Source organism: Strongylocentrotus purpuratus, unplaced genomic scaffold (genome assembly GCF_000002235.5).
Source record: "Strongylocentrotus purpuratus isolate Spur 01 unplaced genomic scaffold, Spur_5.0 spur5_scaffold_5, whole genome shotgun sequence".
NCBI classification, from domain to species: domain Eukaryota; kingdom Metazoa; phylum Echinodermata; class Echinoidea; order Camarodonta; family Strongylocentrotidae; genus Strongylocentrotus; species Strongylocentrotus purpuratus.
In genome coordinates, this window is record NW_022145611.1 from 20,995,608 (window position 1) to 21,008,558 (window position 12,951).

The 12,951-nt window shown below is 36.6% G+C and overlaps 1 protein-coding gene across 1 annotated transcript; it reads left to right on the top strand.

The window, feature by feature from the left end:
* The first annotated feature begins 354 nt into the window (after positions 1 to 354).
* Positions 355 to 7,896, top strand: LOC100889224 (calpain small subunit 1). The gene is made up of 10 exons (XM_030999637.1): positions 355 to 478; positions 1,217 to 1,253; positions 1,843 to 1,914; positions 3,567 to 3,624; positions 4,715 to 4,773; positions 5,217 to 5,285; positions 5,588 to 5,666; positions 6,492 to 6,608; positions 7,086 to 7,138; positions 7,721 to 7,896. The coding sequence occupies exons 2-10, from the start codon at positions 1,239 to 1,241 to the stop codon at positions 7,745 to 7,747; spliced, it is 549 nt and encodes a 182-aa protein (XP_030855497.1). The 5' UTR covers positions 355 to 478; positions 1,217 to 1,238; the 3' UTR covers positions 7,748 to 7,896.
* Positions 7,897 to 12,951: the final 5,055 nt, after the last annotated feature.

The following is a 12,951-nucleotide window of genomic DNA, read 5'->3' on the forward strand; positions in this document are numbered from 1 at the left end:
TTCCCTTCCGGCAAATATGGTTATGTTATCTCTTCATCGGAAAACATTTTCCTATTTATGAAGAGAAACAAAATTATTATAATCCAGGGATGATAAGAGAGAATGAACAAAAATAACTAAAATGTCATATTCTGAGTATATAGGACTGGTGCCGCCCCCCTCATCTTTCCGATGCCCCCTCCATGGGTGGACCGTGCACGTCACTGGACGTAGCTGTATATTTTAATTGATTTTAATTGATTTATTGTTACCAAAGACCAAAGTCGACCGAAATATTTAGCTCCAGTATTCTAGCGCCCATGCATGCAAACGTGTTGCCGACCGCGCCGCTCCGCCACCGCGCCCATTTTTCGTACCAACACCTTCGATGCGTGCAGAACGTTCCAGGTATACCACCGGCCAACTACAGCGAAATTTCCTTTCGAGCTTTGTATCTAGCCAGGAAAAGCGTGACTTCTAATCATATTCTTTAAGAAAAGTGAGTAACAAACAATTAATGATTCTTTGTCGATTTCATTACTAAATGGAGTGATTTCTAATTCTTCGCAAACACCTACATTCTGATGTTGTTCCTTGTCTTGTTTCGTATGACGTTATCATTTAATTTTAAAAAGTAAACAAACACTTATATTCTGAAGTTGTTCCTGTCTTGGTTCGGACGCGGTAGTCATTGTTTTAATTTTTTGAAGCATTTGTGGCAGCACTTTATTCTTCTCTTGATCTTTTGTTCTCTTGCTTTTGCCATTATAGTTTTCTCTTCCACTGTCAGTAATATTTCGTATTCAGGATTTTGTAAGGGGAGGTGTTTTTTGCCCAATTCGTAAGAAAATATTTAGCGGTGAATCAGCCAGCCGGCAAATAAGCGGGAGGGAGGGGGAGACTGGCACTCCTTTTTTCAGCTCAACATTCGACCCCCCCCCCCCTTGAGCAAAAAAATAAAATAAAGGGTTTCTTTAAAATTCTCAAAGACCTCCTTTTTCCAAGGGGGGTGTTTGAACACCTGAAACACCCCCTGTTTGCCAAGGGGGTGTTTGGACACCCAAAACATCCCCCTCGATACGCCAATGCTCGACCGTCACACATCTTGGCCTCGTGTTCCCATCCTTAATCCAAATTCAGCAAGCTAGTTTGTATCCGTGGGCTTATTATTTCAATAATGATATATATTTTACATACTGAGAGGTATTTTTTGGTTTTGATTTTTCCTTTTCTTTAGTTCTATTAACGGAAAATCCACCATGTCTCACAGGCAGGTAATAAATCAATTTTTATTGGCGTTATCATTACTGGATTATTATCATTATTAGCAGTAGTAGAATAGTAGTAGTAGTAGTAGTAGTAGTAGTAGTAGTAGTAGAAATAGTACTATAAGTAGTAGTAGTAGTAGTAGTAGTAGTAGAAGAAGTTGTAGTGGTTGTTGTAGTAGTAGTAGTAGTAGTAGTTGTAGTAGTCGAAGTAGTAATAATAGTTGTGTTTTTATTGTAATTGTTATATTCATAATTATCATATTTATTGTTACTATACTACTACTTCTACTACTGCTACAACTACATGTACTACTACTACTACTACAACAACTGTACTACTACTATTTAATGTAGTTTAATGATATTTCAACGAGAACTAAATTAGATAAATGTCATTATGTACAATGTATCATTATTGTAGATGCAATGTTTAATAAATTTAGAATAATTTTGCAAATCAAGGTTTGGAAGAGTTCGATTAAACCTCTAACTTGGAATATAACGATGTGAAGAATATGTGTTAACTTTAAAAGTCAATGACATTGAATGAACAAGTTTATACCATGAAGTTATTTTGGAAATATTTATTCAACAGCGGAGAGGAGAAGAAAAGGAAGATGTTGACATGATTCGGTTCAGAAAAACCTTCGAAGAACTGTCCGGACAGGTAAATATATATATATATATATATATATATATATATATATATATATATATATATATATATAATGTGAATTTTAAATAATTAGCTAACGAGAGAGGGGAGGGAGAGAAAGGAAGACAGAACAGAGGGGAGAGTAGGAGAGAGAGAGAGAGAGAGAGAGAGGAGCTGGAATATAATGCTATAGAGAGAGAGAGAGAGAGATGAGGAGAAGATCAAAGGAAAGTAAAACAAAGATCAGATCAGAATTTGTATTATTTTACAGTTGAAAAATGAAAATGCAATTTTATGAAGGAGTGCTTTAATACACGTAAATTCGATGAATTATTGAAGTCTTCACATTTTGGTAAAGATCTTGTTTGTAAAGAAGAGAAGAACGACTCACTTGCTGCATGGATATGATATTTTTAGTAAAATACAATTTGGTTATCGAGTTCAGCATATACTGCAACCAACACAATGCTCACTTGACATGTACAACAAGGGCCTGCCTGACATGAGCCAACAAAGGCCTGCTTGACAATGATTTTGCACTCAAGGCAATATTTTCAGACCTTTCCAAGGCCTTTCACACCGTGAAGCATAATAGGGGAAGGCAAACAAAAATATTAGACAAGTTTGTTCAAACACTCATGAAAACAAACGAAAAATCACAATTTGGAACCGCTCCCACATTTTGTAGTGGCCTATTTCAAAAGTTTGATGATTTATTTTTGACAAAAAGTAGCGATAGAAAATGAAAACCGTTCCCACACTATTCTTTCTGCTGTGAATTCTTACCAAACTGCCCATCCGGTTATGATTTTTTTCTTTACGTTATCATAGGAGAGTGATGAAGTGAGAAGACGATAAAAATCTCAACACTTGGTTTTAAAAGAAAAGAAAACAAGAACTGATACGTTAAATACAACACACCGTTTGACATAATAATACGTTAAATAATAATATAGCACGTCGTTTTTAAAGACATGTGTTAAAGGTAAAGACCAGTATTGGAGACGCCCCAATTTCAAAAAAATGAAATGGAAGCTCTCATTACCAATCATGTGAAAGAATATGTTTTGACTAATACATGATGATAAAATATTTGCCGGGAAACCGCCTACTAATTTTGGTAAATTTGTTTCTCTCATGGTCTGTGAGAGATATAGCGTAGTCCCATATACATCTTTCTGTGTATAGTGCTTGTAACTTTACGAAGAATGGGCCAAATTTCTTATCATTTTGATGATTCCAGAACCTTGCAGATGCTAGATGCTAGATGATCACCTTTTCTGATCGATTCCACAACGTTTCTTTCACAATGCAATCGCATGACCATAACTGGTCTTTACCTTTAATTAGAACTTTCATTAAACATTCTTATGACAAAATTTTAAAGCAATTTATCAAAAGTGAATGTCAATAGGCTGTATGCATTTTTTGAATTATTAATTACATTGATTTTGTATCGTTCTCTATATAGATTTTATGTTAAAAACTTTGCCTTTAATTATATCGAATGCAAAATAGTGTGTGGAGACGATTGATGTACATGATACTTACTGATAAAGTATATAACCAATGTCAAAACCTAATTAATTCTATGGTATATCAACATAAAGCCACAAATACCCAATTATAAATTGATTATACAATTTTATTGTGTTTTCCCTCAGGACATGGAGGTTGATGCTTGGGAACTTCGGGACATTCTAAATTCATCCCTTCGTCAAGGTTAGTGAATTACAACCAATTAATGACAAAAACCTGACACTGCAGTCTTTTATGTCCGTTGTACAGGAGGCGCCATTTTTCGATTGCGTCATTATTGTTATACCTGCGCTAGCTATTCAACGATTTTTTTTTTGCAATATCAATTTTGCATGTTTTTTTGTATAAGGTGTACTGTTATACAAGACGCATCAAAGTCAGCGCAAGTCGCTGACGCAGTGCTATATGCCAGCAAAATAACGCGCCGTCGACAACTGGCACAGTTCAGTCCAGGTGCATAATCTTACCTAGTAAATTAGACCGTCAGATGAGTCTCTTTATGTCGACGATTATTCCACATTAATTATGTTATTGTATCATGTTTAATTTTTTTGTCTGTTAGCAACCAGTCCATCATTAAGTGCCGATACACTAAAGAAGGGGAGGGGAGGAGGATTGAACCCATTGTTTGGAATAAAATGAGTACATTGGTGGGTTCGTTGTAAGATAATACAATTCTGGTTTCTTGTGCTGTCTCTATGCAGCGCATAATAATGACATCATTATTAACATAACACTTGCTCCAGCAGATGATATGGTACATTGGTACAAACTATGTCTATGCATGTTAGACGACTAGAACTAATATAATGAACGTTATCAATATACATTTGAGTATTCCGCTCCTTTTGTTCCATAATATCACATTCATCTGTTCTTGTCCTTTTTGATTCGGTATTTATAAGATGTGTGTGACGGCCTTTGTGAGTGTCATCATTTCCAACATTTTCGTATAGATAGCATTGGAGGTGTCACTGTATGTTGAGGTGTCATAATGGAATAATAGTTCATTTACTTGACTCTCAATCCAAGGATTGAGGTTTCGAATACCAGTCCGGCACTAATGTCCTTTGGCAGGACATTCATCCACTTTTGCCACTCTCCTCAGAGGCTAACCGATATGCCAGAGCGTTACAAAATATTATTTGGCCGCAAGCTATTGGCCGTGGAAATAATGTTGAAGCGCCAGGAGCGTCACGGCTTGAAGAATCCTATATCACTATTATAATTTGTGATTAATTCAGTTGTTATTTGTTTTCCTATTATTCCTCAGATTTACGCCGTGATCGTTTTAGTGAGGACTCTTGCAAAAGTATGGTGGCTCTCAGCGATGTATCCTTTCTCAAACTGAAACAAGAAGGACAGGGGCGTCATTGGCTCTATTGATAGGGGAGGGGGGTTCGGACCAAATTTGTCGAAAAGAATATAATTATGGAAGAAAAAAAAACGGGGAAAAAAAACACAAACACAAACAAACATCAACATTATTTTCACTTGCCGTCATAGTTTGAATATTACTTATCTGCCGACAACAAATTAAAAACTGCCAATAGTGAAATTGGGGGAGGGTGCTCCCCACACGCCAGCTCCCAAAGTCACTACCCTCACCCCCCCCCCCCCCCCTACCCTCCAGCGACGTCCCAGTAAAAAGGAATAACGTTCTTCCCTTTTAGCAAAACTTAATGCTTTTAGTACAATCAAGGAGCGAATTGGCAAACAACAATTTCAAGGAGAAGAATTTGTGTTTTATTATTTTCCTGAACGTTTTCACACAGGAGGATCGTACTGGCAAGCTTAGCTTTGATGAGTTCAGGGAGCTGTGGGACCACATCTGTGAATGGAAGGTATAATATTAATATAGACAATTCTTTTCGTAGTAACCTCATGATTGGCAATAATGACTATAATGACTCTTAAAGAAGAAAAAGGGTTGAACATAATAATTTACATGAGCATAGATGAAATTATAGGGTTATATTCAATACTAATCCTATGCATGTACCCCTTTTTCTTATTGAAAATCATTATTTGTGACATTTTAATCTTAGAATTCTAGAAGTGCCCTTAAAACATTATTGTCTTGTGAGGTATAGGAGTAAATATAAAGTTTTTCTTCATATTAGACTTTGATTGATACTTTTTGCAGGAATTATTCAAGAAGGCAGACACTGATAACTCTGGAATGATCAGTACCAACGAGATGAGGGTGTCTTTAACCTCACTTGGTAAGAACATTGTTACTGTTAACACTTTGGTTGCTTTCTTTGTCTCTCCGCGCTGCACGGAGCTCGGTTGCCACATGTGCAATTTTGCACAAAACAATAGGCACCAATATTATTGAAGGATTGATTTGTGCAACACAGTGGCTTTGGCGAATTACCTATTACCAGTCTTGATTAGCTCCATGACAACTCTTAACACGGGTATATGTTGATTAATCTTAAACTGGAAACAGTTCAATAATCATGAAACCTTCGGTATATCTTTTTCACGATAAATACTAACTCGATGTGAAAATAAAAGCCTTTTGTAAAACAGCGCATTTCCTAAAATAATGACACTTTCAAACAATCCAATGAAAATGGCATACTTTATGCAAATTTAGATCCACCATTTTAGGCGAAAACTAAATTATTCTGTTTGTGACTAGGATTATGATAGAGTATTTCAATCCATAATATCGAGTGAAAACGTAAACCTATGGCCAATGTATACTTCTGTCTATCTGCTTCAACTTCGGGGGCACTGGAAGCGTGGTCCTTCTCATGTGTTATTCCTTCAGCGATTTTCTTCCACGAAGGAATGAACATTATCTAATAGCGGACAATATGACTGAAGTAAAAACTTTCATACCGAAACTTGTCAACAGTAAAATTATTCAAATCACTCATAATGACAGCGAAAGTAAAATGTAATGTATGCGTTATAACAAGGCTAGTTGTTACTATTTTATGTGTTAATACATGTATGCTTTCTAGCTTTGTATTTTTTGTGCGTGTTTTTATTTTGCTTTTGTGATTATTTTGTTCCCCTGTCTTCTTTTCTTGTAGGCTTTAAGCTGAAGAATGACACATTTCGAGCCCTTGGTCTGCTGTATGGAAACAAGGAGGGTAACTTGTCATTTGCCAGCTTCATACATGTCGCTATCAGAGTCAAGTTTATGTACAGTAAGTTGACTTCAGAAGTTTATTTCGAGGGATTTATATTCAGTGAGTTGAATTTAATACGAAGTTAAGTAGTATAAACAAATCTGAATGTTATGCATAAATCCAGGATTTCTTGCAAAGTTTCGAGGAGTAATGTATGATCCGGGGTTACAACCATAACAAACTTTTCCATGCAGGCGGTGAGATTATCAGTCCAGCTCCTCTCTTTATATTTGTTGGGAACCGTTATGATAATTCAAAAATGGTTGGGAATGCTTGCCATACATTATGCGAGCTCTTGAACTCAAGTAATTTCGTTAAATTGTGTCTAATATTTATATCTCACTGTATGTGTTAGCATCAGTTATGAAGCTCCAGACTTTCAGCGTAATTTTTGGGATGCGTTTTTTTTATTACTTTGAGTGTGTGGCATTAAAATAAATGAGTTGAATATTAATTTTGTGACGAAATTTCTTTTCTTTTTGGTTTGTTTTACAGCTACCTTCGAATCAAAGAGCCGCGGTGACAAGGCCAGATTCAATTTGGAAGAAGTAAGATAATGATGTTTTCAATATAATTATGACAGGCACAATAGGGGTCATTAATTTTAAAGTGTGTTTGTATTAATAGTGGCGGATCAAGGGGGGGGGGGACACAGGGGCATGCATGGCAATAAATATTATGTGGCATACCTCAAGTACAAATTTATAAAAGGAGAACGTGTCCCTAATCAATAATGTTTAATCCCCTCAATTTTAGTCCCCCCAATTTTTTTGTTTTGTTTCCTTTTTGCGATTCACAAATTTTGGGGGACTAATTCTGGATTCGCAACTGATTATGCTCCTGTTTTCCGTCCTAGACTTTTTAATAAGGGATTTTTTCGCATATTTCATGACATTTAAACAAAATATCGAATCTTTTTAATCGAAGTGGATAATAAATGTGAAGCAATTGAAAAGTTGATATGTATGAATGATATTTGCAAAAAAAGATGAAATTTTACATTTTGTAACATTAAATCATCAAAACTTACCCATTTGGTATTTATGAACATTATATCTTTCAACCATAATTTGGTAAAATTTCCGTGGATACCAATGTGAAATCGTTTTTCCTTAATCTTATTTTTTCAGCTGCTGATGGTATACTTCTACTCTTAATTTTCCCGGTGCCATCGTGGTTCATGAGAAGCAGTCAGTCAAGTTTTAACAATTCAATGTTTACAACCACAAAATCATCTTTCATTTTCAATTTTATTATGCATTTGATATGCCTACAGTGATGGTAAATATCACATGAATATAAGAAATATTGATATAGTATAGTATATAATATAGTATAGCTGATCATAATTTAATTAGGTCTGTTAAATAGAGGTTTTGCCGACATGCCAACAGGTTTTAGTAGTTTGTATAATGGATATAAGCACTTTTGGGCAATTTTCAAGACACTTTTGGAGACTTGGAAAAGTCAGTCTCTATAATGTGGCCCCTGCCAGAGAATCATGCGCCCTTGATTTGTTGGTAGTACATCTACATACAAATTAATCAGTGAGTATTTTTCAGTTCATATTTTTGTAAATTGGTGATGATAATAATACTCATAGATTAAACTAATATAGGTCTTTGCAGCCAATTTTGCATTTTTTTCCATTCAAATTCGAGGTCGCTCGCAGGTGAATATGGGCATTCAAATTCAAAATCCGAGCAATCAATTTCATTTATCGGCACTCTTATTCATGTTCGGTGAAATCAAATTCACGAATGTGCGAACAATTTCCTACTTCGTGCATTCAAATTAGTGTAATATAGAGAGGATTTCCAGATAAGAGGGAAGCTTTGATTTCTTTAAATTGATACTTGGAATTATTGTTAATCACTGTTACACAATGAAATATCCACAGTTAAGTTAATGTTCTTTGTTTATCTGACAATTTTTGCTTTTGGATCATGACTTGTATTTGATTATCATATCGCTAATTATATATATATATATATATATATATATATATATATATATATATATATAATTATATATGAATATCCCGTACTATGCCTTCTTTTAAAATTATATGTATATAAATTAGAAATGATTGGAAACATTGATAGAGTTTTAAAACATAAAAACTAGTTATTTCGAGATGATTTCTGCTATAGTTTACTGGGGAAATGCATTTACTTAAACTAGAATGAAAAGACCTTTTTTCAATGAAATAGTTATTTTGTATGATTTATATAAACCAGTTTTGTGTTCGTCTTCCTCTCTCTTTCTCTCTCTCTCTCTCTCTCTCTCTCTCACTCTCTTTCTCAACCCTCTATCTTCATTTCGTTGTCCCATTAATAGCTCATCTCTATTTTTATTTGTTTCTATAATTCTAATAAGATGTGCACATTCATCATTAAAGACGATTTGGTCCATGCATTGTCATATGATTGGAAAGCGAATGTCCTTTGATATTTTGTAATTCAAGCTAATGATTTTACAAGAAATAATATATTATACAACTTTATGAGAGACACCTCAGTTGTGTATAGGTAGAGCATGACATTTCTACAGAATTGTTTATTTTCAGTTACATATTTACATCTAGGAACAGTTGGAGAAAATAAATTACATTGATTACGCATCATCATTGAACAAGCCCTTATCATTCTTAATTTTATATCTATACTTCACAATGAAATTCTTCGTTAATAATGCTTTTGCTCTTACTTCAAATTGTTATGAAATTTGACTGATATTGTCAAAACCATTAACGCATTTGAGTTGTGTACATTCCGAGTAATAAACTAAAGAGATTGATATTAACATTTTGATAATTTTGTTAATTTTAGCGTAGTGCACACCAAAGACATATATTATCCTCCCTCTTTATGTTTCATTATTTAATTAGTATTAATATATTCGCATGATTCTAAATATCGGATTTTACAATATTTCTGGTTGTGTCCAGACCACACCTTCCATATACTAGTACAATAAAAACATTGATCGTTTCACGTTTTATTGAACATGCTGAGAAAATTGTTCTATCTAATATGTTTAAAAAAATTCTAATTCAATGAAATAACGGGAAATAAAGAAAAATAAAGCAGTACGTTAGTTGAGTAGGATGGTGCGTGCGCGTGTGTGTATTTATGTGTGTGTGCGTGCGTGTGTGTGTGTAAGAGAGAGATATATATATAAATAGATAGATATACAGATCTCTCTAGCTCCCTCTGTATGAGCGAAAAGGGAGAGTGTGCGTGTGTGTGTGTGTGTGTGTGTGTGTGGGTGCGCGCGCGCACACAAGGCCGTTAACAACCTCTAGATGTCTTTAGTCTACAGTGCTTTCAATTTGATACATGAATAGAAAATGGCCAACCTCTATCAGAGCAGTCGTTTTAGATTAGTTTGTTGAAGAAAGAAAAACCTTTATATTTTAAGTTTGCTTTAAAGGGATTGGGTATTACTTTGTTTCAGATTCTGAAACAAAATCCTGGATTTAGCTCATGCTGCAATGACAATTATAAACCTTTAGGTCAGTCAGGAACCCATGACTTTTACAAGCCGATCGCCTGTCTGATTATCAAGATATCTATGATTAAAAAATCAAAATCAAATTTTGCGTTTTCCTAACGGTTTTCATAACACTATATTTTTTTTTTTGGGGGGGGGGGGGGGAAACGAGTATGGTAAAACCGGTCACTCAAAGATTTTTTACTTTTTTCAGGCACTTCTTGATCATATTGAAGCGCATTTTGTCTAGGGCTTCAATATTACACCATATCACAGATACTTATAACACTTAGGGCCGTGCATCCCAGATTTAACATGGTTAAACGATGCCTTTAAGAGACGGGATCAGTATCAGCATTAAAAATACATAATGGTATATACACCAGTCGCTTAAATCTATCAAATATTATTATCTTTCTCTCTAGGTAGTCAAACACCCCCTTTTTTAAATTTTATATTATTTTATGGAGTTACCCCCTTCCTTAGGTAATGTTTTCAATTAAGAAAACCAACAACATCATGACCTCATTCCACAAATCATTGATCTAAGACTAACAGCTTGATATCGATGATACAGACATTAATGTACGATTAGTTTGGACGGCGAATAATTTCAAAGATAGCGGGATATTGTAACGCACCACGCTTTAACATCGATCAACTTACAAGGCTACAAGCACACTTCGCAAGTGAACTGGATTAGGTTCTGAAACATGAAGACATTTCTTTTTAGGATGTCGAAACTTTTAAATCTTTCATATACTAACCGTCACTTTGTCTACCTATTGGTTAAGGGCGTATCAAGAGATTGGCTTTAGAACGGGCAAAGTATTTCGACTTATTTTGAAGCATTAGTAAGGAGGCCTATAGTTCAGGCGCGGATCCAGGGGGGGCCGAGCGGGCCTTGGCCCCCCCCCCCCCGCAAAAAAAAAAAAAAAAAAAAAAAAAAAAGAGAAGAAAGGAAAAGAAGGGAAAGAGAAAGAAGAGAGAAAGGGAAAGAAAGAAGAGGAAGAAGAAAAGAAAAGGGGGAAGAAGGAGATCGGGGAAGGCGAAAGGGCCTTGCCTCCCAGGCTGTTGACCCCCCCCCCCCCCCCAATCAAAAAAATAAGAGAGAAGGAAGGAAAGGAAAGAAAAAAGGAAAAGAGGAGATACTGGCGTACTGATAGGGGGGGGGGGCTTGGGGGAAATCAAATTCAAACGTGGTTTATTTCTAATTCCACAACGGTGGATTACAAATAATGCTGAAATGACATAATTTCCGAGATTTTTCCTCACTTTTTAGTAGATTCCTACATGTCAGGGCCCGAGGTACGGCGGGGATCGGGAGCCCCGAGTCCCCCCCCCCCCTACTTTTTTGAAAAAGTATATTAAAGAGAAATAAAATAGAATAAGAGCAAGAAAGAAAAAATAGTTAACTGCCAGTGTTGAAAAATAATGAGGCATCAAAATATGCTCATCTGACCGTGATTAATGCATAAAACCCCTAAGCTTCCGGGGGCTCTGCCCCCTGGATTTCACCTAGGGCCCTACGGCGGGCCCTTAGATGCTCATCTGACGGTAATTTAATGCCTAAAACCCCTGATTTTTTGGGGCTCCGCCCCCTGGACCCCACGCCAAATAGTGACGTGCCAGTCTCACAAAATAGTAAGGTATACAAAAAAATGCTCATCTGACCTTAATTAAACGCCTAAAACCCCTGAGCTTCCGGGGCCGGCTCCGCCGCCTCGACCCCCCCCCCCCAGGGGCCCTAAGACGGCCCCTGATTCAGACAAGGATTAAGAGTATAGAGACTGATACAACGCATCGTCTTCTTTCTCTAATAATATATAATGAAACGTCAAAGCTTCGCGCAGGAGGGGAGGGGGATGAATTCAGTCAAGGATTAAGAATCGAGAACGGTACAACGAATCGTCTTCTTTCTCTCATAATCTTATGAAACGTCAAAGCTTCCGCGCTTCGCGCGGGAGGGGGGAACCTGAATTCAGACGAGGATTCAGAGGCGAGAACGGTAATACGAATCTTTAATGATTTAATGAAATGTAAAAGCTTCCGCGCTTCGCGCGGGATGGAGGGGGAACTAAATTCCGATGAGGATTATTTTCGAGAACGGTACAACAAATCGTCTATTTTCTCTAATGATTTAATGAAACGTAAAAGCGTCCGCGCTTCGCGCGGGAGGAGGGGTTGGGGGAGAATCTAAATTCAGACGAGGATTATTTTCGAAAACGGTACAACGAATCGTCTTCTTTCTCTAATGATTTAAGGAAATTTAAAAGGTTCCGCGCTTCGCGCGAGAGGGGGAACCTGAATCCAGACGAGGATTAAGAGTCGAGAACTGTACAGCCAATCGTCTTCTTTCTCTCATAATCTTGTGAAACTTAAAAGCTTCCGCGCTTTGCGCGGGAGGGGGAGGGGGAGTCTGAATTTAGACAAGGATTAAGAATCGAAAACGGTACAACGAATCGTCTTCTTTCTCTAATGATTTAATGAATCGTAAAAGCTTCCGCGCTTCCCACGGAAGGGGGAACCTAAATTCAGACGAGGATAAAGAGTCGAGAACTCGACAACGAATCGTCTTCTTTCTCTAATAATTTAATAAATCGTAAAATTTTCCGCGCTTCGCGCGGGAGGGGGAAAACTAAATTCAGACGAGAATTATTTTCGAAAACGGTACAACGAATCGTCTTTTTTCTCCAATAATTTAATGAAACGTCAAAGCTTCCGCGTTTCGCGGAGGAGGGAGGGGGAAAATCGCACCTCCCTGCACCGACCCCCCCCCCCCCGCATTACTTCACTCTTGGTCACCATTACGTACCAATATTTGGCTCGCAAAATTTCAAATTTGGGCCCCCCCCCCCCTAAGAAA